General features: G+C 35.3%; 1 protein-coding gene across 6 annotated transcripts in view; it reads left to right on the top strand.

The window, feature by feature from the left end:
* Window positions 1-24,333, top strand: part of AKAP6 (A-kinase anchoring protein 6) — a 273,748-nt gene that overhangs the window by 206,404 nt on the left and 43,011 nt on the right. For all 6 annotated transcript variants that reach the window (XM_035328142.1, XM_035328137.1, XM_035328139.1 and 3 more), the window contains 2 exons: window positions 10,864-11,010; window positions 14,454-14,678. In XM_035328142.1, the coding sequence (XP_035184033.1) occupies window positions 10,864-11,010; window positions 14,454-14,678 (372 nt within the window). The remainder of the gene's footprint in view (window positions 1-10,863; window positions 11,011-14,453; window positions 14,679-24,333) is intronic.

Here is a 24,333-nt window from a genome sequence, read left to right as displayed (position 1 = left end):
GATTATGTTTAAAAAGCTTGAATTTCCAGTTTTCAGAGAGATTCAATCTATTTTGACACTGTACACTTAGCCTTAACATTTTCAGCATGCTGTTAACATTACTTGCTATTGTAAAAAATAAGTTCAGGTTTAAACAAAGTTGGTCTTCTTCTAATGCTAAAAATGTTTTCTGAAATAGCTGTTTCTGCAGCATTTACACAGCCATGGTTTAGGCTGTGTCAGCATTTCCATTATAAATTTGCTCTTGAAAGCAGTTTGTAGTTGATCTTAAAAATAACTTTTCAACTTGAGAGTATCTTTTCCTTTACTTTAAAAGTACTAAGTTTTTCCCAGGATAGTATCAAAAGGAAAGATTGACTTAACATTTTTTTAAATTCACTATTAAATGAGGTTTGTCCACTCCTAACACTGGTAACGGAATTGGGATGCTTCCTTTCTGCTATTGTTTTAATAACATTTATTTGTATTTATGAAAGTGAACAGATTTTAGCTGCTGTGTCTCTTCAAGAGTTCGGTATATGTTTGTCTGGAGATGATAAAACATGGCTAGCCATATAACTTTCTTTTTAACATGTTTTAACAATAGTTTTGATGTAGTACATTGTAATGACATTGCTATAAAAGAAATTTAAATGATCGCCAGTGTTTTAGGTAGTCAGTGGAGACGTTTCAGCACTCCTAGTGGACCTGCTGAGTGTGCCAACTTTGACATAACTCAAGGGAAATTATAAGGAACAAATCAAATAGCAAATATAAAAACTGTTACCTTTCACTTTACTTAATACAGTACAGGATGTATGTTTAAAATACGAATGACATTCTATCATTATAACTTTGGGGCAAATAGAGAAATCTTCTGTCAGCACCAGATTGCACCTTTCTGGTCAGCGCCTTACTTGGGCCCTCGAACAGGTGTTAAGTTCTGTTGTGTAGAAAAAAGTTCAAGTACTGTAGAGATCATGATGTTATGCTAGACTCTACAGGTGATGAGCACTCAGGCCACTTATTCTGAGGTTAGAGACTGAGCCAGCTAGACACTGACACAAGTTTGTTCACCAGCCTCCAGAGATTTCATTGCCACAGGCAAGGGATGATTTTCTTTTCTCACAGTTAACAAGGTCTAGAACCATGTGTTACTGAAGCCCGTGTGCCCTAAATGGTGGGATACTGGAGCCATCCGGACCTCAGAGCTCCTTTGTGGATTCTCCTGCCCTTTGGTAGAGACTTTGAGTTCTGTCTGTTGTCAGTTTAGATTTTGATTTGGTTCTTTTTGCAGTTGACAATTTCTTCTCCCATGAAGCAGTACAGAAAATAGGTAAGAAGAAGGATCCAGAGATATTCTAGCCTCAAACATATCCCAGTAGGTACTGCTAGAAGAGAGGATAATTTATTTGTCGATTTTCAGTCAGACTTCACTCACGGGAGGCTATTACTGACCGCCATTAGCATTCTGGCTGAGTAACAATGGAGTAAGGATTTCAGAAGAGCCAGTCTGTGAAAGATAAATGCACAGGAACATCCATTTCAAAATAAAACGATGCCTGTAACACACAGCCTGACAATAGTCGGTGCATTTGGAATTAAATCTTTGTGTAGATGAGTTCCAACTCTGTGTTTCATGCATATCGAAGAAGGAGGCACAGCTTAGCAGAAGGGAGGAAAAGATGAGAACTTCAGGCTATAAATTAGTTTCTTTGATTATCTTCTTCAAAAAATCTCCATAAACTTACATTGTTGTATTTTATTTCGTAAAAATGTAAATGTAAAAAAGTAGCTGTATTAGATGTGGCACATGCAGGATCAGCATTTCAGAATTTCCAGCCAGGGAGAGTTGCATCTCCACCTTTTTATTTCCAGGTCACAGTTTCCCTACCATCAAATGCCTTTTCTGACCAGTAACAGGCTAGCTACTGTCTACTCTGTGCTTTTCTGTCCATAATAACGTGTGCAGTAATTGAAAGATACAGTAGTTATTAATTCCTAAAGAACACTGTTTTTTATTTATTTTTTATTTATTTTACATCAGTTATTCTTCAGGCAACTAAATAAATGTAAATTAAGCTAAATCCAAATTTGATATTTAAAGCATGTCCATAGATTGCATCTGTATTAGTCTGTGCCAAAAGTTACACCTTTGGTGCAAGCTGTGAAATAAAGCTCATATTAGTAAAAGCTCTAATAGCATTCTTGCAAGCAACACAGGATGAATCTCAGAAATTCCTTAGTATATCAGCCGAAAATCCCAGTAAAATAATAGCTTACAGGATCAATAGGTTGTTATTACATGAACTACACGAAGTCTGTGGCCTTACCTGAACTGTACTGCAACCGCTGTTGTGGGACCATGTTTTATGATCATCTGCCAGAGTTTTTCTTGCTTTGTAGATGGGCCACAGTTTATGGATCTAGTGGGATCTCATGCACCTGATATTTGATTACCCTTGCTATACAAATGCAAACTGCTGTATTTTGGCTATATGTTCTTAGCAATTTAATTATATTTAAAAACTGGTTAATAGTGTTGTAAATAACTGGTATTGCTACAAAATTGCATTCTGAAGGTAATGGGATTGAATTTCAACACAAGTTGACACTCAATTAAAATTTCCATATATCTAGTGAATTAGCCAGTTCTTGGCTGCAGTATTAGGGTGGATGTCTTCCTGCTTAACTGAGCACTGAGCAAGATGGGCAAAATGCATAATAAAACCAAATCAAGACTTAAGATCCCCACTCAATTTTTTATTGTTGGTATCAGGTAGAAAGCTTGCAGAACAAACTCAAGGATGTGGATTAAAATAAATAAATAATAAGCATTTAAACAAAATTCTCTATATTTAGAGTAATGAAGCTGAAAAAAAAAAAAAAAAAAGAGTGAAGCCCTTAAACTTCTTACTGAATTACTGCCATCAGCCAGTAGATCCATGGGGCTTGTTCGGCTAAAAGCCACAACAGACTTTGTAATGCAATGATGTAATCTTGGCTTTGTGTCATTTATATTCAACCTAAAAAAACAATTTTCCTGAATAGACAGGCTGACAACAATATTGTTCAGTGTTGGTTTTTATTTGGATTGTTTCCAAATGGTTCATATGCCTCCACAGTAACACCATGCCAGCTCAAGTTTTTACTCTGAATTCCGAAGTTTCCCCTTTTTCTTGTATTTTATTTTGCTTTTAAAGCTCCAGTTCTGTTTGCGAAACTAACCAGCTTGGCCACGAAATTAGGATGTATCTTGCAGAGTGCATTCATTTTACTTTTTGCATATTTTTCCTGAGGTCATGTCAAGGTTAGTTTGAATTCCATCCTACATTAAGACTTCTTTCACAGCTATTTAGCTCTGCAGCCTACTCCCCGCTGGGGTCTGCCCCTTGGGCACGTCAAAGCTTCAGACCTGACAAATCACACACAGATGAAGCTGTACAGTTTTTTAAACAGTTTCATCAGTAACGTGCTTTTTTTTTTTTCTTAACACTATACTTTTTTTTTTTTTTTTTTTTTTTTTTTTTTTCCACTGGAGTTTATTCTCTGAATTGCAATATCCCGAAGACTGATTTCCGTATGGAAAATTCCCTTGCGCAGCCGAGCTGTAACATGGAAATGGCGTTGTGCGCTACGTGCCACTCACAGCCCTCCACAAACTGAAAGTACTGCAGCTCCTCTTAATTAGCAACAAGCTATAGCTCCTTGTCTAATAACTGTAATCGTATTGTTAGCATCAATTTGAACAGAAGAGCCTAAAACTATAAAGGCTGATAAATATTCAAAATTTATCGTCCATATTGTGCACCCGATAGTGGTACAGGGGAGCTGCTAGCTGTTCACAGGAATAAACTTGTGTCATCCCAGGGATTACTCGGAGGAGTAAATGTTCATCAGTGTCAAGAAATGACTCTGTGCTTTAACAGCAATCCTTATGGGACCTGGGAAATTTGAAGTGGGTGTATGTGTGTATATATATAATTAGCTTCACAACTAGATGCAGGGTTTTCACCACCTACATTTATGCACAGACATCCCCTAGCCCGACCGTCCCCCCCCCCCCCATGTATGTGTCAGCGCACAAAAACCAGTTCAAAGGGTGTAATGCAGCTTGCAGGTGAAAAAGAAAATTTCTAAAATTCTTAGCTGCAAACTGCTATCTATATTTTAGCATTTTGTGAAACTAATGGTGCAACACCATTTCCCGTTTAATTGATGAAGTTAAAATGCTTGGCTGCTAATGAGTGTATTAGCAAACAATATACCCTTAACAAGCTTAAGCAGCTCAGGATTTTAAAAAGCAGCTTACTGTCCTCCTCATTTCTATAAGACAAAATGTACTGCCTTCTACAAATTGCTTGATCGACTGATGAAGTACTATAATTATAGTTGTATTGCAGTTTTGACAAAGCCACAATAACAGATTGTAGTTTAGTCCCCACTCCAGGCACACAACTCTTTGCATTACAAAACCCAGTTTTACTGGTCTAATTCTTACTGAGAACAAAAGGCACCTGGAGATGTTAACTATATACTAAAAGAAAACTTGGAATCTAGGAAATAATAATATTGAAGCATGACTTTTCTTCTCGCAGCTAGTTCATTGGGAATGGTATCTAATGAAGAGTTGTCTAAAGGGTTGCTTGTTTGGAACTAATTAAAGACAGATATCCTAAATAGAAAAAGGATCATGGGAATTACATTAGGTGTCTGGAGACTTGTTATTCTTTGGTACTCTGAGTAGATTGTGGAAGTTGTTAGGGATTCAAGAAATAAGGCAAGCTAATAAAAAGTTCTATTTTTCTGGTTATTGGCCAACTATTGTATTTTTGTTTGCAATAAGATTTGAGCCAACAGGCTAGAGGCTTGAATAAAACATTTAAACATTTGTGCATTAACACATTATGGTGAAAAGAGAGTCTTGTGCTTTCACTCAGTGCATTTCAGCCTTCAATTAATGTGAAAGCACTACAATGCCTATGCAACTTCTCTTGCCTAGTGGTGCACCATTTATCATTGCAGTTTTACATTGACCTTGACACCCACTTCATTAGAATAAAGATTGTCTACCATTTAGGTTACATTGTTCCTCTGCACAGAGACCCCATGCAAATTTCTGTTCAGATAGAAGAGCTGTGAGCCTGTCAGAGGTCATCTGCATTAAATGATTGCAGCTATTTTCCAACTGCTTCTTTTCATTCTACTCAATTCAGGCTAGGAGGATCAATCAAGCCCTCTGCCTGAAACAGTGGGACTGCTGGGAATATAACTGTTTTTGGTAGTAGTGGATATGCCCTAAACAGTATTAAATATTTAATATAAATTCATTAAAGGGCATACAAAGTCTTCAAAAAGATATTACATTTATAGTAAAATTTAAAGGGTTGGGATCACCTTCCTTAAGAAAAATACAGAACAATGGGTATTGACTGCATAATTTTTTAATGTAGGCAAAATTTAGTTCATGAAGTTACTTAATATTTCTTTCAGTGTGTTTATTTCTCCAGCTGCCAGGGAAAGGAATGTGCAGCAGAAGTGTAATCCACATTTGTTACTTTCTGAAACAAAAAAAAAAAAAGCAAGATGTCTGTTGGGGTTTAAGACAAAAGTGCTAAGATTTGTTTTGTTTTACAGGCGTGCACACATACGCACATGCTCGCTCACACAAATACATATTTTACTACTGTGCATATTTGTAGGGGGGAAAGCAAATGGAAATAAGTTAGCGCTCTCCTTCTTGAGTTTTCTGAGTGATATAATTGGAATTAAATTATTAATGGGAGATACTTAAAAAAGATTGTTTTATGATCTTCTATTAGAGAATTTGCAATTCATTTTAATATTTGTAGTTTGATTTATATTAAAGATAATGCAATCTATGTCCAATTAACAATACATAGCCAATGTAATATGATTTCCAGATCATGCAAATGGAATAAACTAGAAGAGGAAAAACTGATTCTTAACCTCAGATGTAATTTGCTGTGTGAGTTCTGGCAATTTTAAATGACATTGCACTTTTTAATTTTTCCAAAGGCTCAGCAGCAAATTTATCCCAATCAAGAAAGTCTATTATTAATTTACAAGGACAATTGTAGGAGTCTTTATAATTTCCCTGTGCAATTATTTGTCATAAATTGCTAATAGTGAAATACATGAAGTTTGCAAGAAACAGCGACTGCTATTTATCTAGACAGATCACTCAGCCAAGATCCTGAATGTTGTCCAGAGGTTCTAGTACTATTGACAGCATAAGAAATATAACCAAGCTTCTGGATGGTTTCTAAAATGTTTCACACTGATAGTACCAAAAAGGTAGAAGCATTAAGAGCTATTGTGAAGGGGAGGCTGGCCTCTAGCAGATTCCTTCACTTTGCTTGTATACAGCTGAGCTTTGGACCCTGGACTTTGGAATAAAAAGACTCTTTGTTCATCACTGAATGGCATTAGGCATGGGCTTCCTAAGGGGCCACCATGAAGCCTAGCATGAAGAGTGCAAACATTATCCAGAAAGCAAAGTGAGAATGTGGGTGAAGAGATGATGGACAAATACTGCTATATGTGTGTTGTTATATGTTTATATATATTTTGTTACATATCTGGTGAATTTGCTTGCAAAGGATTCAGTACTCAAATTTATGCATGTAGTATATATTGAGAATGCGTACCACCACTGAATATGTGGGGCATATAAAACCTGAACACGTGTGTGTATGTATTTGTGTGTGCAGCAGCTGAATCATTGTAAATGGCAAGTTTTTAAAATTTAAAGTTATAATCTCAGTAAAAATAAAATGGCAAGGCATTCCATCCTGATCTCAGTTGCCTATCATACGGTGCCATTTGACTGAAGACACTATTTTAGTATGTTAATGATGGGACACAGAACATCTACAAATAGCACACCCTTATTCCAATAATGGAGAAAGTTCACTGGCTTAATTCTTCTGTACTTCGTAGCCATAGCTCCACTGTGTGTTCAGTATGTCTGGTCTCTTTTCACTATAACCAACAGAAGCACCATACAAAAGTCTTACAATGGATGTCTTAATCTCTCTGTGTGCTTTTAGAGCATTATTTTGAATTCCATCATGCAGGCTTTTTTTTTTTTTTTTTTTTTTTTTTTTTCCTCTTTCCCTCTTCTGAAGTTTTATTACAACAACAGAATTCCCAGGGAGCTTTAGGGGCAAGGTTCACATAATATTGCCCTAAAGTTTTGCTCGAGGGGTGGAATCTGCACCCTACTCCTGATCATCTTTTTGTGGTGTTTCTCTTTCTGAAAGATGCAGTGCGTAGTCTTACAGAGTTGTTAACTGTGTACAGATTTTTTTTTTTTTATTGTTTACCAGACAGTGCACATCTACTAACCTTTCATGATGATTTCTTTCTCTGACCTCTCAGTGACTAGGCATCTTGTTCCTTAACACTGAGGGAGGCTGAAAAATGCTTGAGTTGCTCAATGTGTGCCTTCTATACCAGTTTCAAAATGGCTTATTCTTCTGGTTTCCATGGTGACAATTAACACTGTTACAAGGCATTGTTCCAGTCTCCATTTGGGCAGAATTTCGGGTGTGATTTTTCACACAAAAAATGTTTTCTATATATATATATTTTTTTTAAAAAAAGAAAAGGCATAGTTTAGTTAAAGTGTCAAAAAATGTGTCTCAATCAAGCCTGCCTAGGTTTCTCAGAATATTTTTATCAGGGGAAATAGGGTTTTAACTTGCTTTGTTTTGGAATTTAACTTCTTGTGGTTTAAATATTTTTGCCAAACTTATTCATGGATAAATGTTACTGCTTTTTGCTAAAGTCCACTATTTTTCTTTTGAGAACTATTGATCATATTGAGTCAGAGGGAATAAAAAGCCCAAATTCTTTAACTTACATAACAATGTTTTGAATTTCTTTTGAGTGGCTTCAGGAACACAAAGGCAGCCATGCATGCACACAGCTAATCATGCTGTAAATATTTTGCACTTTTTCCATTATGTTTTTTTTTTTTTTTTTTTTTTTTTTCCAGTTTTTGTGATATGACGAGTGTTGTGGGAAATTAAATATTACGTATTGACTGTTGTGGTTGTTGCAAAAAAAAAAAAAAAGGTACTTTAACTTTCTTAATCTCATTTTTGCCTATTAAATGGTAATCTATATCATAGCATCCACAGACTGTCACAATGGAGCTGCCTTTGCTCACTTAAAGCTGAGGAAAGAATGAATCTGAAGATTAAATTATCTTCTCACCGCAGGATTAAGTAGTCCTACCAGACTAGGGTTGTGCAGCGCTGATAGAGCTGGTAGCTAATTTTTCTATGCAACTGCTTAAAGTGTAGGTGTTTAATGGATTAAAAAATAGCATTAGCAATAGCATCTAGTGCTATCAGTTCTTAAACTGCACCTTCTGTACATTAAGCCCTTCCTTTAACTTAAAATACACACTGCATATTAAATATCCAGAAGTGAAACAATACTCTGTTACATACCTATACATCTAATAATGAAGTGAATACTTTCATCTTTTACAGTTACAGTATAATGCATTTTCTATCAATCAGCACTTTCATCATGCTTGTTTATACATAGGTTACATGGTGACAAATAGAGTCTAGCTTATTTTTTTTTTAATGTAATAACATTTTATAACATCTGTCACACTATTTGGATAATGCTGCATTGCATTATTTTATCTAGTCCAAAATTAGATGAAACATCTTATGTTTCTGTGTTAACAAGAACTTTGTAGTCATGAAACATGCACTGTATTTTATTTCTTCATTGGTCATACACTGCCCAGGAACTTAACCAACCTCAGTCCACCCCCCAGCCCCTAACAGGTGTTATATAACAGCCATTAACCAGCTATGCCTGCACCAGTGTCACACAGCTAGAGGACTCCCTCAGTCTATTAATTCACTTGACAAAAGAAAGGGAGTAGCACGAACTGGATTTCAGTGCCTAGCAAATTGGACTCTGGATTCCCCTTGATATTACATGTACTTATGGAAATAATTATGCAAATCCTTTTCAGCTATATCATCTTTAAATAGAAATCAGATTACATAAAGGAGATTGTAATCACCTCCAGTAACCATTCTAGTTGAAAAGGCAAAAATATGGACCAAGAAGTGTACTTGTTGAACATTTCAGTCCAATAAAATGTTGTTACCTCTTGGAGAATTCAGTGCCAAATCTGGTTTATATCTGGGATTGTACGTTTCTGAAACCTTAGCCATAATACTCCCTGTATCAAAAGGCAAGTTCTTTATAAACAATTCATTGTTTTTTACTATGCATATTCATGTAATTTTGGATACGCAGACACCTGATCAGTGTTCATTAATAATGAGAAATGGTTTAAATCACCTCATTTAAAACATTTGCTCTATGATCCACAAATGACTAATATTTGCTGAAGTTTACATAATACAAATGATGTGCATGTGTTGTGTAAATGGAAGATTAAAATATGAAACTAACAATATGCAAACATATGCATGGAAATGCTGAGGACCTGTTAGCTGAAACAGTGATTTCACACCTTTATTATTTTCTTTAAGCTGTCTCCAATTGTATTTTTGCTTTGTTTTCCTACAGAGCATGTTCTTGGATCTGGCAAAAGCACCCATGTTTTAAACATTCCTTATTCAAGTTTAATTTTTTGTACTTAGCCCAGTTACTAGCATTTGCAGTATGAGCTGCTGTAGCAGCTTTCTTGGCTGAACATAAAGCAAAGAAAGGTTCGTGTTTAGGATGCAATTTGCTAATAGCTCTGCATAATTTACATATGTCTCGTAAACACCTTTGTAAGAATGTATGCTGAACTCTACTCTTTCAGTAAAAGGTACATTTTTGACTGTATCAGAAGTCCTGTTTCTAGGAGGGGTTTATACGTAACAGAGAGAGTACTAGCTCAACTATAAGTACTGCACGTATAGAAGTGTATGCCTGTGTTTAAGTTTTATTTTTTGAGGTACCACACCAGCTACTACAACATAATTAATCACTGTAGTAACTATCAGATTTAATACTTAATTCAGGTTTTCAGAGAATAAAGGTTTTAAAGAGATTTTTTTTTGCAAGGGTGTCTCTACATTAGAATACGTTTTTATTGAATATAATGTACAGCTAAAATATTTAGAAAGTCACATTAAATTAATTTTTTTAAAAAACAGGTTTTAGTCCTATTTTCTTCATTGTTTTTCATTTTTTAAATAATAAATGCCAGTGCTGGAAATAAAGGGTAGTCACATGTTGAAGAGAGTATTGGACTGTGTGAGCATTGCAGTTGTTCGTGTGCCATTTCACTCTTGGTTGATGCATTACAAAGCAAGTTACTGCTATTCTGTTGCAAGGGAGTTATGTCTAATTGTTTTTCTAAGGTGAAGCTCTCACATTGGCATGTGCCGCAATGTTTAGGGCCCGTATGTGAGACAAAATCATGAATGAGAGGGAGAAGAAATAAACTTCACAGGAAGCCTAATTCTGAAATTAATTGTTTGGGCTTTTTCCAGTGGAGAGCCTCAGAGCTACTTGCTGAAGTTGCGTATTTGAAAAATAAGATACCAACTGACCTGAATGATACAGAGACAGAGCAAGGTTCGGACCAGTGAGTGTTAGTGAATGCACAAGTGAATATAGTGAGTGAGTGAATATCACCAGATGTAATCAATTGCTAACTGCCTGCATTTATACGTCACCCAGAAGACAATGTGGTTGGTACCTAAGTCTCTTCAGATAAGTAATGAGAAGGTTGTATGCTTAAATAATAAATAAAGGAATGGCATAGTGAGCGTGATTGTAACTGGGCACATAGAATTAAAGTTTAATTTTTTAGAGAGAAGGCTCTTCATAGTAGCTAATATTATCTATTTCTTTTCATTTTAGAGATACAATGTAGAAATGTCAATCAGGCACCCGAAAAAGATGGAACTGCTCAGTAAGGTTGAAGCTCTGAAGAAAAGTGGTGTTTTACTACCAAATGATCTCCTTGAAAAAGTGGATTCAATTAATGAAAAATGGGAACTGCTCGGGGTATTTGCATTTTTATTACTGTTTGTGGGTTATGTGTACATTTTTGTGTGTTGAAGTACGCTGTCTGTCTGATTTCTAATTTGAGGCACAAATATCTCTCTCTTTCAATTCACCACGTACATTTCAAACAAGCTACTCATGCTATTATAAAAACTCCATAGTATTTTCCTCTTCTGTTGATTTTTTTTTTTATTCCATGCTTGTCTCCTGTCTGACTTTAATAATTTTAGTTCTTTAATACATAAAAAATGTAAGTAAAATATGCCATGTATTACGGGTATGCACCAAGTCAACTATAATGCAGTATATCTGATATACACTGACTGTCATGCTTGAGTGAATGTTAATAGAATTTATTCTGAAGGTACATGTTAGAGACATCTACTGTTTAACTATTTACTATACCCTTAAGATGAAAAGTGGGGTTGTCACTGCATATTTCAGGTCACACTGATGGCTCAAAAACAAATATGCAGATTCCGTACAAATCTGAATACCTGAAGCTAAAAATACAGCCGGGATATGTTTCATGCTGCTGTATTCAGCTCACTTTTGACAAAAGCCAAAAAAGTTTCATGTAATTCATTTCACGCTATGATGGGCTGGGTCTCAGCCAAAGAGTGAGATACAAGAATCTGGCAAAAAAAGCAATATAGAGATTCTGTTACCCAGAGACCAGTGATGGCACCGTGCAGGAGACACTATTGTCCTATTGTTGTAAAACAGCTGAGAGAGAGAGAGGTCAAACTATATATTTTTCCATCCACTTCTCTCCTTAATTGCCTTCACTTCAAATCAAGGGTAAGATAAATTTATAAATTACTTTAAATGATTAATTATAGATGTGTGATATGAGCAATACAGTTACATTGCATAATTTTGCATGCTATTATCTTAGTTTAAAAACAGTTCTACTGCATTACGAATAAGCCATATATGCAACCTTCCAGCATCATTTTAAATACTGACTTGTGTCACTTCAGCTTATTTGGTAATGCAATAGCCATTTTACAGAGGGTGGGGCTTTTTCAGTTCAGCACAGTTGTTTCTAACCACTTGATTCTCTAAATGTGCAAGTTGACAGAAAACATTAAAAGTTGTCTTCTAAGTAGTGAGCTTATTACTTTCTAATTTAAATGCGTAGCATTAACAAAAGCATTTTTAAGTATTTGAACATGAATAAATTTACTAATTAAAATGGGACTTACTACCCTATTCTTTTACATCTAATTATGACAAATTGTATTTTTAAAATAATTTTAGTTGTAAGCCTTACATTTATGATTTTCAATGTATTTAATCAGATTAATTCAGTGGTATTGATTACAGCTGGTAGGATATAAAATATGAGATAAGTAACTGACATAATTCTAAAAATCTAGAAAAACTCTTTCTTAAGAAAAAATTGAAGCCCTCCACTTCTCTGTATGTTAAAATCAGAATATACCTCTCAATTAAGTTTTTCCATTAATTTCAGCATTTACAGAAAAAATAAAAAATAAAGTATTACTGTTTTCCTGCTAGATGTAACTTCATGAATAATAAGCAGAGTTTGATAGAGTTTTGTTTAATTTAATAAAAATCTTTGCAGAAACTAACGGCAGTAGGCATACTGTTTTAATTGGCATGATTACGTTTTAATTGGCATGAAAAAAATTAAAGACAAGGATTTTAACTTCTAACAATGGTAAAATAGAGGGATATGGTTTTTAATATTACTTTCATCTAAGGTGAACAGTGTGGAATGGAAATACATTAGAATGAAATGTCAGTGGTGCGTACAGTTTAATCTGTGAAATTTTGTCCCCTGTGCTGAATATTACTCTGTCTCAATTGCATATTAAACAACCCTATCAAGGCAGGCATTGGCATCTGCTGTGCTGACACAAATTGTGAATTAAATGAAATTGATGTCCTCTGTCGTATATTTATGAAGACGGACCATTCTCTGAAGTATTCTGTTTATGAAGAATTTATGATTGCAAACTGTTCCAGAACAAAAAAGTGGCAATAAATTCTTTTTTGTGACCCTACCCTCCAAGGGCATTGATTTCACCTCCTGCTGCTACTTTTGTTACAGCATAAAAACAATAGCTAGCGCTGGATTCCACTGAGGGTCTTCAAATTATCAATATTTGCACCATGAAAATAAAAGGGTGTTGCCAAGAAAGCATGTTTTTCAGTTATGATCTCCTGAAGATGTTATTTACAGAATGCCACATAGTAGATTAATGTCTGTTGATCTAATTTTATTTGCATTTAAAGCTTATTTTTGGAAGCTAACGGCATTATTATAAATTATATTCTAGTAACTTTCTAAAGCATGTATTTTCAGCTGACTGGGTCACTTAAAACTGTGTCTTCATGTTACAACAATTAACCACCACTAATTATCAGTTTAAAAGGTTATTGGATGTGATTGTCAGTGTATATTCAATATTCTACAATCAGTAACACAGATCTAGTGCTTATTATAAGTGTCAGACTGTCAGCCTCTTATAGGTCAGATAAAATACTGCTTGGCATAGAAGAAGCAGCCAACAGCATATCTCCCTTGTGATGTTAAAGGATTGCCTTTCAAAATACTGAAAAGGAAGGTAACTTTCTATTTCTGGCCTCTTCAGAATATTCATTACCATCGCAGCATTCACTATCAAAATGTTATTCAGTGGTTCTTTTATTAGAACTACTACTTTGAAAAGCTGTAGTAAATTAGTTTCATTAGTGATCAGAGGTGAATGTTTATTCTGGTCCATTATTTTTAAAGTGGATGCTTAACATGAAGAACTTAAATCCAAATTTAGTTTCCTGAACAATTGGCCTGATGTTCAGGAACATCAAGGCTTTGAAGTTTCTAGCTTATTGGTGTCTGGATGAGTTCATCCACTTTTAAAAGCAAGCCAGATGTTTTGTGACCTGACTGCTCTGCAAGTTTGCTGCAAGTTTGGAAACTATGACCTGACAGTTTATATCTCAAGAAATATTTCAGTAATGTGATGTTTCCCTAAAAACATAGATGGTACCTTGCATAAGAGCTTGGTGAACTCAGTGCTTGCCATATTTTCTGTTCTTACAGCCTAGAAACTAGTAAGTCTTATAAGTATCTAAAGCAACTGATAAATTCTGTAAAGCAACTAGTTTACAAAGTTATGCATCGTTTTGCCTTCCCTGTCCACAGTTGCTCTTAATAAACATTGATTTATCATGCTTCCAGCAAAGTCAATGACCCAGAGAGAACAGCTCTGGGGCATAAGTGAAAAACAAGGATACAAAAAATGAAATTGATTGAAACAAGGAAACAAAGAATGAAATTGATTGATATTAGTAGTAATTTAAAAATAAAAACATCTCTGGTCATCTAACAGATGCTTCTTGTTGCACATTAACCTGTATATGTTTGGGTACGTAAGACTAATCTATGTTTTCTTTATCTGATGCATTAGAAAACCCTAGGAGAGAAGATCCAAGACACAATGGTAGGGCACAGTGGGTTAGGTCCACGTGACCTGCTCTCGCCTGAAAGCGGCAGCCTGGTAAGGCAGCTGGAGGTCAGGATCAAAGAGCTGAAAGGGTGGCTGAGAGATACAGAGCTTTTCATCTTCAATTCCTGTCTGAGACAAGAAAATGAAGGAACAATGAATGCTGAGAAACAACTGCAATATTTTAAGGTAATAAAAAAACAATCATAGTTTTCATAGAGGTTCTTTTTTATGGTAGGATAAAATATTTATCTTATACATAGCATAATGCAATGCATGTACATATGTAATCATACATTCATGTTTTCACCTTTATTTGTGTACAGTGTGTTCATTCAATTTGATTTTGTTAAATCTTTGCAATAATTATTCCTTAAACTTTTTGCAGAAGAGATCTTTAAAGGGCTAATCTCACCAAAGTTGAAAAGCAGTATTATCCTTTCATTCTGCTTCACTATAAAGCTGAGATTTATGAGAAGCTTCACTCTGAATTTCACTTCCTACATCAATTATTTTAATTAATATGTTGTGTGGCCATCAGTTTAATAGCCCATTTCTAGCCCATTCATATATAAGTCAAGAATAGCCCATCTGAGGTCACATTTACAGAGGTATAAATTTAGCATACCTGAGAAAACATTGAAGTTTATTGTGAACAGATATGTGGAAAAAGACATGTACACTATGAGAGTTGTGTTAGTCTAGGCCACATGTTAAGCCTAAGCCTGGAGCTTTATGGAAAGTAGGAAGAAGAATTGTAGTCATTATGCTATATTCAGATGGTTAAGCTCCTTCAGTTGAAGGCCATCATTCAGCTTTACAACTGATGTAGCAGAGATTGTATGTTTTGTTTCATTTTCCGAAAGTAGTGGGGCAGTTTAGGAAAGAGGGCTATTAAGTTGGCAAACAAACCTGATAGAACCATGTGATTTTCTTCTGTTCATAGCTATGACTTTTAAATAAACCCTCGTCTGAGTCCTCATTACAGGTCACTTTACTCTGCAAGTGATCTTTGACCAAAGAATAAGAAACGAATCACAAGTAATCGTTGAGCTTTAGAGGTAAAGAGGTTTTTCTCTTCCACTAGTACATCAGGGTGTTTAGGGCAACAGCACTCTTAAGGCAATGGACAATTTATTGAATACTCACCTCAAAGGGCAGGTTGCAAACACTTCCAAACAAATATTTTTTTAGGCAAGTGTTCAGGAAAACAACTGCTGAAAACTGACAGTCTTCCTAATTAGACAGTATTTAACTCTTCCTTTTCCAGTCATGAAGATTAAATGCGAGGGAGGGTTGTGTCAATGTAGATAAAGAATCTAGATAAAGTTGCTGTTTTTTTTTTTTTTTTTTTTTTTCTTCCAGATTCCTGAACATGTCCCTTTGACTGCAATTTTAAATTTTGTTATGAGATCCATATTGTATTTTTCCCCAATTCTTGGCCTTTTGCTAAAAGGCAAAAAATAAAAATAAAAAAATTATGCTTATTCTATTTGTTCTGTCAGCAAACTTAAATTGTGAAGGACAGTTGATAAACCTGCAGAAGTTCACACTGCAGAAGTTCACAGCAATAGATCCATGTTTTCGGTAGGAAATGCTGGATAGTTCTTACTTCTGTGGAAGATTATGGCATTTATAGAAGGGCATAACTATAGATTTAAAAATCTGATTTCAGACAAACTTGTTTTTAAAGTCCTTTGCATATATATGTAAGTGAAGATATACATATGAACAATACTATAGCAGTGTTACTTACATATTTCAAATGTGCATAAATGTTTCAAGTTAAGTGTTTATATATACCATGATGTCATGCCAAGAGCTCTAGAGACATTAAACAGGATAGTACCACCCACCATGATATAACCAGACTATTTCATTACTTGGTTGATTATCTATTAATTACATAAATAATACATTAATTATTTTCAAAATGGTAGCCATTAGAGTATAAAAAATAATTACCTATCAAATATGGTGAGAGCACATCACTTTGTCATATATATTAAACCATCTTTGTCTCATTAAATCTGAAATCCACTATAAGTAAGTTTTCCATTCTTCACTGATCTCCTGGGGAAGTGTATAAAAGAGAAAATGGATATAATTAACAATACTGCAATGTATAATACATATATTTGAGAAAGAACATTTAGAACATTTTCAAAAACATTAGCTATGCCACTAGTAGGAAGCCTGCTGGGGTTTAGTCTGACTTACTTTCCACTTAACTTAAGAGTTTAACCTTATTACTGCTTTCACTGTGGTGAGTGAGTCATTGTTTCTTAATGGAAATTTATTGTATGGCACCATCCCAATTATACACATAGCCATTGTACACAGAAACATTTTTAATAAAATAAACTTAACAATGCCGTTGATTTTCATTCTGTAATGTTATTTTTTATATTACACTTATGCCTTAGGAAAAACAGTTATTTCATTTTTCAGGTGTTTTCTTTTCATTTTTCTCTTGGAGGATGAATTGAATAGTTTACATGCAGCTGGGACCCAAGATGAGAACACTGTGGTGGGAGGAGTTGTTAAAATAACTAGTAGGAAATTATTTTGACTTCTTTTCTTTTATAAAAAAGTAAAGCCATATTAATTAGAGAGTTCTTTTTATTAAAGAATATACTGCTTTTCTTTGGGATATTGCTGTGCAATAATAATACTTAGCATTTCTATAGTACTATCCCACCAAGGATCTGCACTTGCTGTATAAACATTAATGAACTAAAACACATTAAAATTTAAAGGTAGGAATTATTGTCACCTTTTTATAAATGAGGAAAAAGAAATGCAAGGAGATTTAAGTGACTTTTCCAGGCTTTCACATAAAGCCAGTGGCTCTGTTAGGGCAGAAGCCAGCTTCTGTGACCCTTGTCTTTGGTTCTAACCACAAGGCTGCTCTTCCTTCTAGATTACTTCTCAGTATATTCCATTTTCATATGTAATACAAGTAGACCACTTCCTTGCACTAACCACAGTTTCTTGTTTCTGTTCAAAGTTCAAATCCTGCTGAATATGTTTGGCTGATTTTTTTTTTCTATTATTATTACCATATTCAGATATTAGAATTTTTAGAATATTAGTTATGGTCATTAGCCAGCTTATGTAAGGTCCCGTATTTCCTGGTTTTGTGGAAACTATATGGTATACTTTGGTTAGCCCAGTAATCTCTGTGGAATACAGTGTGCAGCCAGTCTGCGGAGCCATTTTGTAACCTATTCCACCAGCTTTCCCTGCTCCTGAATGCTTCAGATATTTTCATATTTAGTTCCAAGGGAGAGGCAGAAATTTTGCTTCAGTCTATAGTGACACTTGCTGGCCATTCCACAGCAACATTAAGTAGTGAGCTCCTAAATGTAGCCTAACCCAGGCTACTGTCAAAAAGTGGGAAACTGTGAACACGAGTTGCATACTGTAAAGAGGAAAGTGAAGGTGTCTTACTCCTGATTTGCTGTGACATAAAATACAGATGAATCTGGACCAGAAAATCAAGAGAATGACTTAAATTCATGAGACCTTCATAACTACAACCATACATTTATTTTATTTATTCATCTTTTTTATTTCTGTTCTGCCTTTTGAGTCCCTGGAGTTCATGTTTTTTTGCTTTCCACTGAAACTACGATGGCCAAGACTAGAAACATACTGTTTAAATGAAATACAGGATTCTCAGGTAAACACATAATTCTAGCAGCTGAAATACCTAATGTCATGAGACTAATAATTGGCACAACTGTTTTCCTAACCTAATGATGTATGGCAATTTTGTGGGTCAGGAGAGACTTGGAGCGGGAAAGAATGAGGAGCAATAATAAAAAGAATTCACATTCTTTCATGGAAGTTTTAGTAAATTTCGTTATTTGAGTAAGATCTAGCCAGAAATATGTGTGCTTGTTGGCTTATAAGTAGGTGTGTTCTGCCACATTTGCTTTTATGTGTCTGGGACTTCAAAAAGCATGTTGTTTTCTGCGTTTCTTAATACCCTCCAAAAGACAGCAAAGGAGCTTAAATAATTAGTCATATATTTCTGTCACCTCTAACAAAACTTATGACTTCAAGTGTTCAGTATAAATCAATGACCCATTAGCATCAAAAGGTAGTTGTTATGGCTTTGGCTCACAAGACAGCTACTCAAGAACAATCTTAGACCTGTGAGTACCTGTCCATCTTGGTATCCTTTCTCAGTCGTGTAGAGATAGAAAAGCTTCTATTGCTTTTGGTAGCTAGATCTATAGTTTCCTTTTCTCTTCCCCATCCAAACTTAGTTAAAAAGAAATAACAGGATTTTAGCAGAAATTTTCTGACCTAATGTTCTTTGGCAACAATAAAGTTGCATTTCATGTGGCTTTTGATTTCATGTGAACCAAGAAACAGCATGCTGTATTGTCATACCTGTCTCCTAAGTCTGTATTTGGGTCTTTAAAATAGAGATGCCCAATTATTTTCAGCAACACTGTAGTTCCCATTGACTTTAGTCAATGGATTCATTACTGGAATAAGACAAAATCATTTGAATCAAAATATGTTGGAAACAATTTCTCATTTAATATTTCAAAAAGTCAATGGTGTATTGAATTCCATAACTAGTAGTATTTGTTGCCATATCTGTTTGCCTTCTAAATACTATCTTGTTGGATGTTTGTGACTATTTCTGATGGTTTGACTCACTCAGAAGCAAATGTTTTCATCTTCCACTGATTTCTTGGCAGAGCATGCCAGATGATGCAATGCCATTAAAAAGTATTTCTGATCACCATCTCTTATTTCTCCATTGCCTAAGGCAACTGAACTTTCTGATGAAGCAAGGTAGATTACATTGGAAATTTGTAATCAATCAGTTAATCAGTACCTCTTCTGATGCTTTCTATTGTAACTGAAAAGTTTGCATAAGTCAGCACTGCACATCATAAAAGCAATTCAGTTAAACAAAATTCTCTTGAATAAAACACAAGAGAGTTAGTTTGGGAGTGTACAAGATTATAGCCATACTGAAATCAAAGAAAAATATTTACTTTGAGTAAAGGTTTGGTGACTCGGAGATTGGAAAAATGTTCCTACAGGTGCCAGGAATCACTTTTGCTACTGCATCTTGGATGCTTTACAATTTTTGGAATGATGTTGCTGGCAGAGCTGCAATCAAAGAGTTACAGAAATTCAACGTGCATGTAACAAAAGTATGCAAAATAGTTTCCAACAGAAAGTCCAAAAGAAGTCAAGCAGGATTTAATCCTTTTTATACCTCTAACATGATAAAAATGTAATAATTTTAATAAATTTCTCAGAAAGAGTGTGACTTCAGAGCCTTAAGTCTTTTCACAGATGAAGAAATGTTTACTGAAATTTTGTGTGGATTAAATTTCAACAAACAAGAAGGCATAAAGTATTAAATCTCATGAAAAGCAGACAGGATTCCAAAGTGAAATATAGCTTGATGCCACTTAAAAAGGTTTGAAGCAAATTCAGGCTTAATTTTACATAACCTACCATCCCAAAGCAGAATTGTTTTAGGCCACTTAACTAAGAATCCACCTCTTTATAGTAAGGAGCACAACATATATATATATATATATATATATGTATATGTATATATGTATATATATTATTTTTTTTGCCAAAAATGTGGTATTTTGGCTCTAACACAATAAGTGGTTTTATATCTCAGATTTTGGTTTTAATATTTTCAAATATCAATACTCAAACTTTATATATAATCACCCAGTACTTAATATACTCAAGAGTTTCTCAAATTTTTATTTGATATGCTTATTAGTGAAGGAAAGTTCAGTTTGTGTTTCAATAAGCTCTCCCTATTAAAGGCAACAGTAATACAATTTACAGTTCCCATTGAGGACAAAATATCTGATCTGAGATAGCGTATTTCATTCCATCATCCTATTTGGACTGTGAAGCTTGACCTATGAATTCTGATTTTTATTATGCTGTTACTTTGTTTTTCATTAATCAAAATCTCAGAATTAATTATAAGTACTATCTGGTTGTCTAAAACCATTTTCCCCCACAAAGTTCTCCCTTTGCTTCAGGAAAGAAAGGGGCACAGAAGATCTAGCCACCAGGGGTGGCTAGATCCGGTATGCTGCAGGGTTCCACAGAGGTATCATTAAATGCCTGCATGTATTTCTAACTCAGTAGTGGTCATGGGCTTCTGTACTAAGACTGGGATGTAGGATGGGGGTTACTGTAGTAACCCCCATAGGAACAGCCTGACTTCAGAAGAGCTCAGATACAGCAATACATTGAGTCCTTCAGTAGAGGAGAGAATGGCCTAGTGGCTATTTTTAGGCGACTAGTTCATATGTTCTTTCCTTCTTCTTCTTCTTCTTATTTTTTTTTCCCATTTACTGTCCCCATATTTCTGGTATACTAACATGATTACCTTCAGACAGCATAGCCATAGGGTAGAGGTGGGATAAAACAGTCTAGCTTTAAATACCTACACTGCAGAGATCTGGTCTGAGCTTCCTTTATAGTAATTGGAAAGAAATAAGCACTTTGGGGATGCAATTAATTTGTCCTGTTTTAGATGCCTGGCTGCAGAGAAGGCAAACTGTACTTCAGAATACCTGCTTCTAAAGGATTAGTTCAGTCATCAAGTTCTCCAGTCAGATTAGTCCAGTCATCAAGTCAGATAAATCCCACTCAAGGAATCATCAGGAATATCTTTATGACTTGAGGGAGTTGAAGATGTTGAGCCAACTGCAGAAGGTTGACTGCTAATATCTGTGAGGTTCCTCCCCATGAAGTACTGGCTTATTTATTATCTTGGTAAAGTTGAGCCCCAATTTCTCTCAGCCCTTCTGAACATGCATCAGGGTGCTTATCTGAATCATTTTGTTCTTGTTAACTGGAACTGATGAGGAGGCAATGTGGCTGAGGCATACTTGTCTCTATCTTCCATACTATACTGGAATAGTCTGCATTTAATTCTCATGTCATAAGTAGGCTGACTCAAGCTGAGTAAAACAAAAGACAACCTCATGTACAGAGATAGCTGTTCCAGATCAGCCATTACAAAGTAAAACCTGCAATTTTTTAGTGATAAAATGGCTTACAGTTCCTTTCCCAGGCTTTTGTGTCATTGGTATCTGAAGTACTTGGTCTACATTTTCCCTAACAGTAATGGTCTCTTGAAGAGTCAGTTGTGTGCAAGTGAAAATAGCTGACTTGGCTTCTTTTGAGAGAACATTCTCAGTTTCATCACTTATTGTTGTCATTATCATTGAACATACAATTGATTTTCTTCTTTAGACCCACCCAAATGACTCCTTGAAAATGCAACTGCTTTTTCTCTTGCTATCGCCTTGGAGATCTATTTACTGCAAAACCAGAAACTTCCTCTTCAATTACTATCAACTTGGAAAAGGAAAATGAGAATGAAAAGAAAGAAAAAGATGACAAAAGAAAAAGAGAATGAAATATTTTTCCTGAAAACAGGACAAGATTAAGTTGCGCTAATTTACAGTGCAAGTGAAAAGTGAGAGTCTTTGCTTGGCTTCTAAGGTTTTTTGTTTTGTTTTGTTTTGAGTGATAACATATAGAGAAAGTAGTACAGTATGGACTGGAAATATAAGAGAACTAACAAAAATTCACTGTACTGTCTCCATTAAGGTCCACTTTGTACTACTGCATGTGATTATACGATTTATTTGGTTGTCTATAAATGCCCCTTTGGAGCCATCGCATTGCATTTTCTGGTGCAAATCTCTCCAATATTAGTGGGTTATTGATTGAATTGTGTTCTCTGGAGCCATTAAATCCTACTAATGAGTTTTTTCTTTAATTGTTGGATCATTGACCTAGTAGACCGTTGCCTAATTTTGGTTTCAGTACATAGGAGGTTTCCCAAGTTTCATCTTTACACGTAAGTTAATAGATCATTGTCCCAGTAGGGAATAGTACTATAGACTGTATTAGTACCTTTACTCACACTAAAAATAATTTCACATAACCAGGAAATCCATTGATTTTAGTAGAATTATTTGCAGGGTAATGTGTAATTCAGGATGAGTAAGAATATGAGTGTAGAAAGAACAGGACTTCAGTATATACACTGAAGTGTTATTGCAATCCCTATCAGGTATATAATGTATCACAAGTATGAGATGTCTGTCAGGAATGGGATTTGCAGACAGGCAACATATTACTAGAGACAGCAAAGTGGCTTAGATTATGCCTGCTGCATACAGTCAATGGAGAAAGAAAGTATGTGAATTCCTGTCCTTAGGAGGATGATTCCCTTACTGCTCTGTTAGGAAAGCACTGCATTTCCTCACCTCAAAATGAGACTGAAGGCCTGGCCCCTATTCTGATGGATTTTCTGTGCATTTCACTAACAGCTGGCAATGCAATTTCATTTGTAGTGTACCACCCTCCCTTTACCATGGTGATGCTTATTTTCATGTTCTGAGCACAAAAACGCAATGTCATAATGTTCTCTATTCTTGGCATCAGTGAAGGAAAGAGCGTGTTTCATGCTTTCTTTGTTTTTGCCGTACCTAGCCTCCTCATCCCAATCCTGTTTGTCCAGGCAATGGAAGAATGGCAGTTGAAGTTGATTAAAACAAGTAATGCTGAGCCTGTAAGACCACCATATGCAGTCACCTCATCCAGATGTTTGGCTTTTGAGAAGTTCTAGGTTCTGGACTCTCATTCACTATTCATCTTGACCACATCACCTGCTCCTGTCCTCAGTTCTAATTCCAGCCTTCTTATAGCCCTGCGGCTAACCTGTGGATGTCACAGTCATGGCTGCCTGAGTTGTATAAGAAGCGAGTTAATGTTAATTTAAAACTTAATGTATTTATGCAAACACTTGCTTAAAACTTATTTCTGCAAGTTAAATTGCCCTACTTAAAATATGAATCTGAGCCTACTTCAGTGCAATGCTACCTGACTCTGCTGAAAGTAACCTCTCTTGTAGGGCACTTCTATTTTTGTCTTAGGCTGAAAAAAAAAAAAAAAAAGTGCATCTGTGGGCAAAAGAATAATGAGATTCTGAGATGTGCTGCTTTTTTGAAATAAGATGAGGAACTCCATTACTAGAGATGCCTGCTTGTTGTCATTGTGCATGTACACATGCACATGAAAGCACCATATCTTTTCCTCTGTTTACCTCTGAACAGCTCAAGCTGTACATTTTTGAATCCAGGCTGACACAAGAGAATCCAGGCTTCACTGACACAAGAAAAGAGCCAACAGAAATCTCTTTTTCCTTACTCATTAGTTGTGTTTATTTTCCCATTACTGTCACCCTGCCTGGCCTGAAGTCTCCAAAAGATTAGTCCAATTTATTTTGTGTTCACTGCTTTCCCGTAAAAAGGTAACACCAATACACTGCAGGATGCTTTTCTCCTGTAGTTCAGAATAGGTTAAATTCTCACTACATTTTGGAATATGCCAGGCCCATTACACAAAGACAGCAAAAATGCATGTCTACCATTTATGGGGGAACTGGATGAAAAAGGGATTAAGTACAATATCAACACCTGAACCTCAGCCTGAGGGTTACAGGTGTTGATGCATCTCCATGCAAAGAACTTTTCCTTTAAAACCTCTTATGTAGGTCTGAATCAGGATACAAAGTTTTAATAGTTCATTAAAGATGGCTGAAATTGATACCTAACATTTTTTAGCCTTTTGGAGGGTTTCTTTGTCTCTAATGTGTGATGTATGTTGGTAAATAACTTGATTTCTTCTAAGCTGTAATTCTAAGTGAATTCCAACAACCAGTAGTAAAATTGAGCCTCATTTATGCCTCACTGGATTTTGTAAGGTTTTTGCTTGTACATTAAGTTGTTTCTTCTCTTGAATTTCA

Source organism: Oxyura jamaicensis, chromosome 5 (assembly GCF_011077185.1).
Source record: "Oxyura jamaicensis isolate SHBP4307 breed ruddy duck chromosome 5, BPBGC_Ojam_1.0, whole genome shotgun sequence".
Taxonomy (NCBI): Eukaryota; Metazoa; Chordata; class Aves; order Anseriformes; family Anatidae; genus Oxyura; species Oxyura jamaicensis.
The sequence above is the reverse complement of the archived record's forward strand: the minus strand, read 5'-3'. Positions and strand labels throughout refer to the sequence as shown.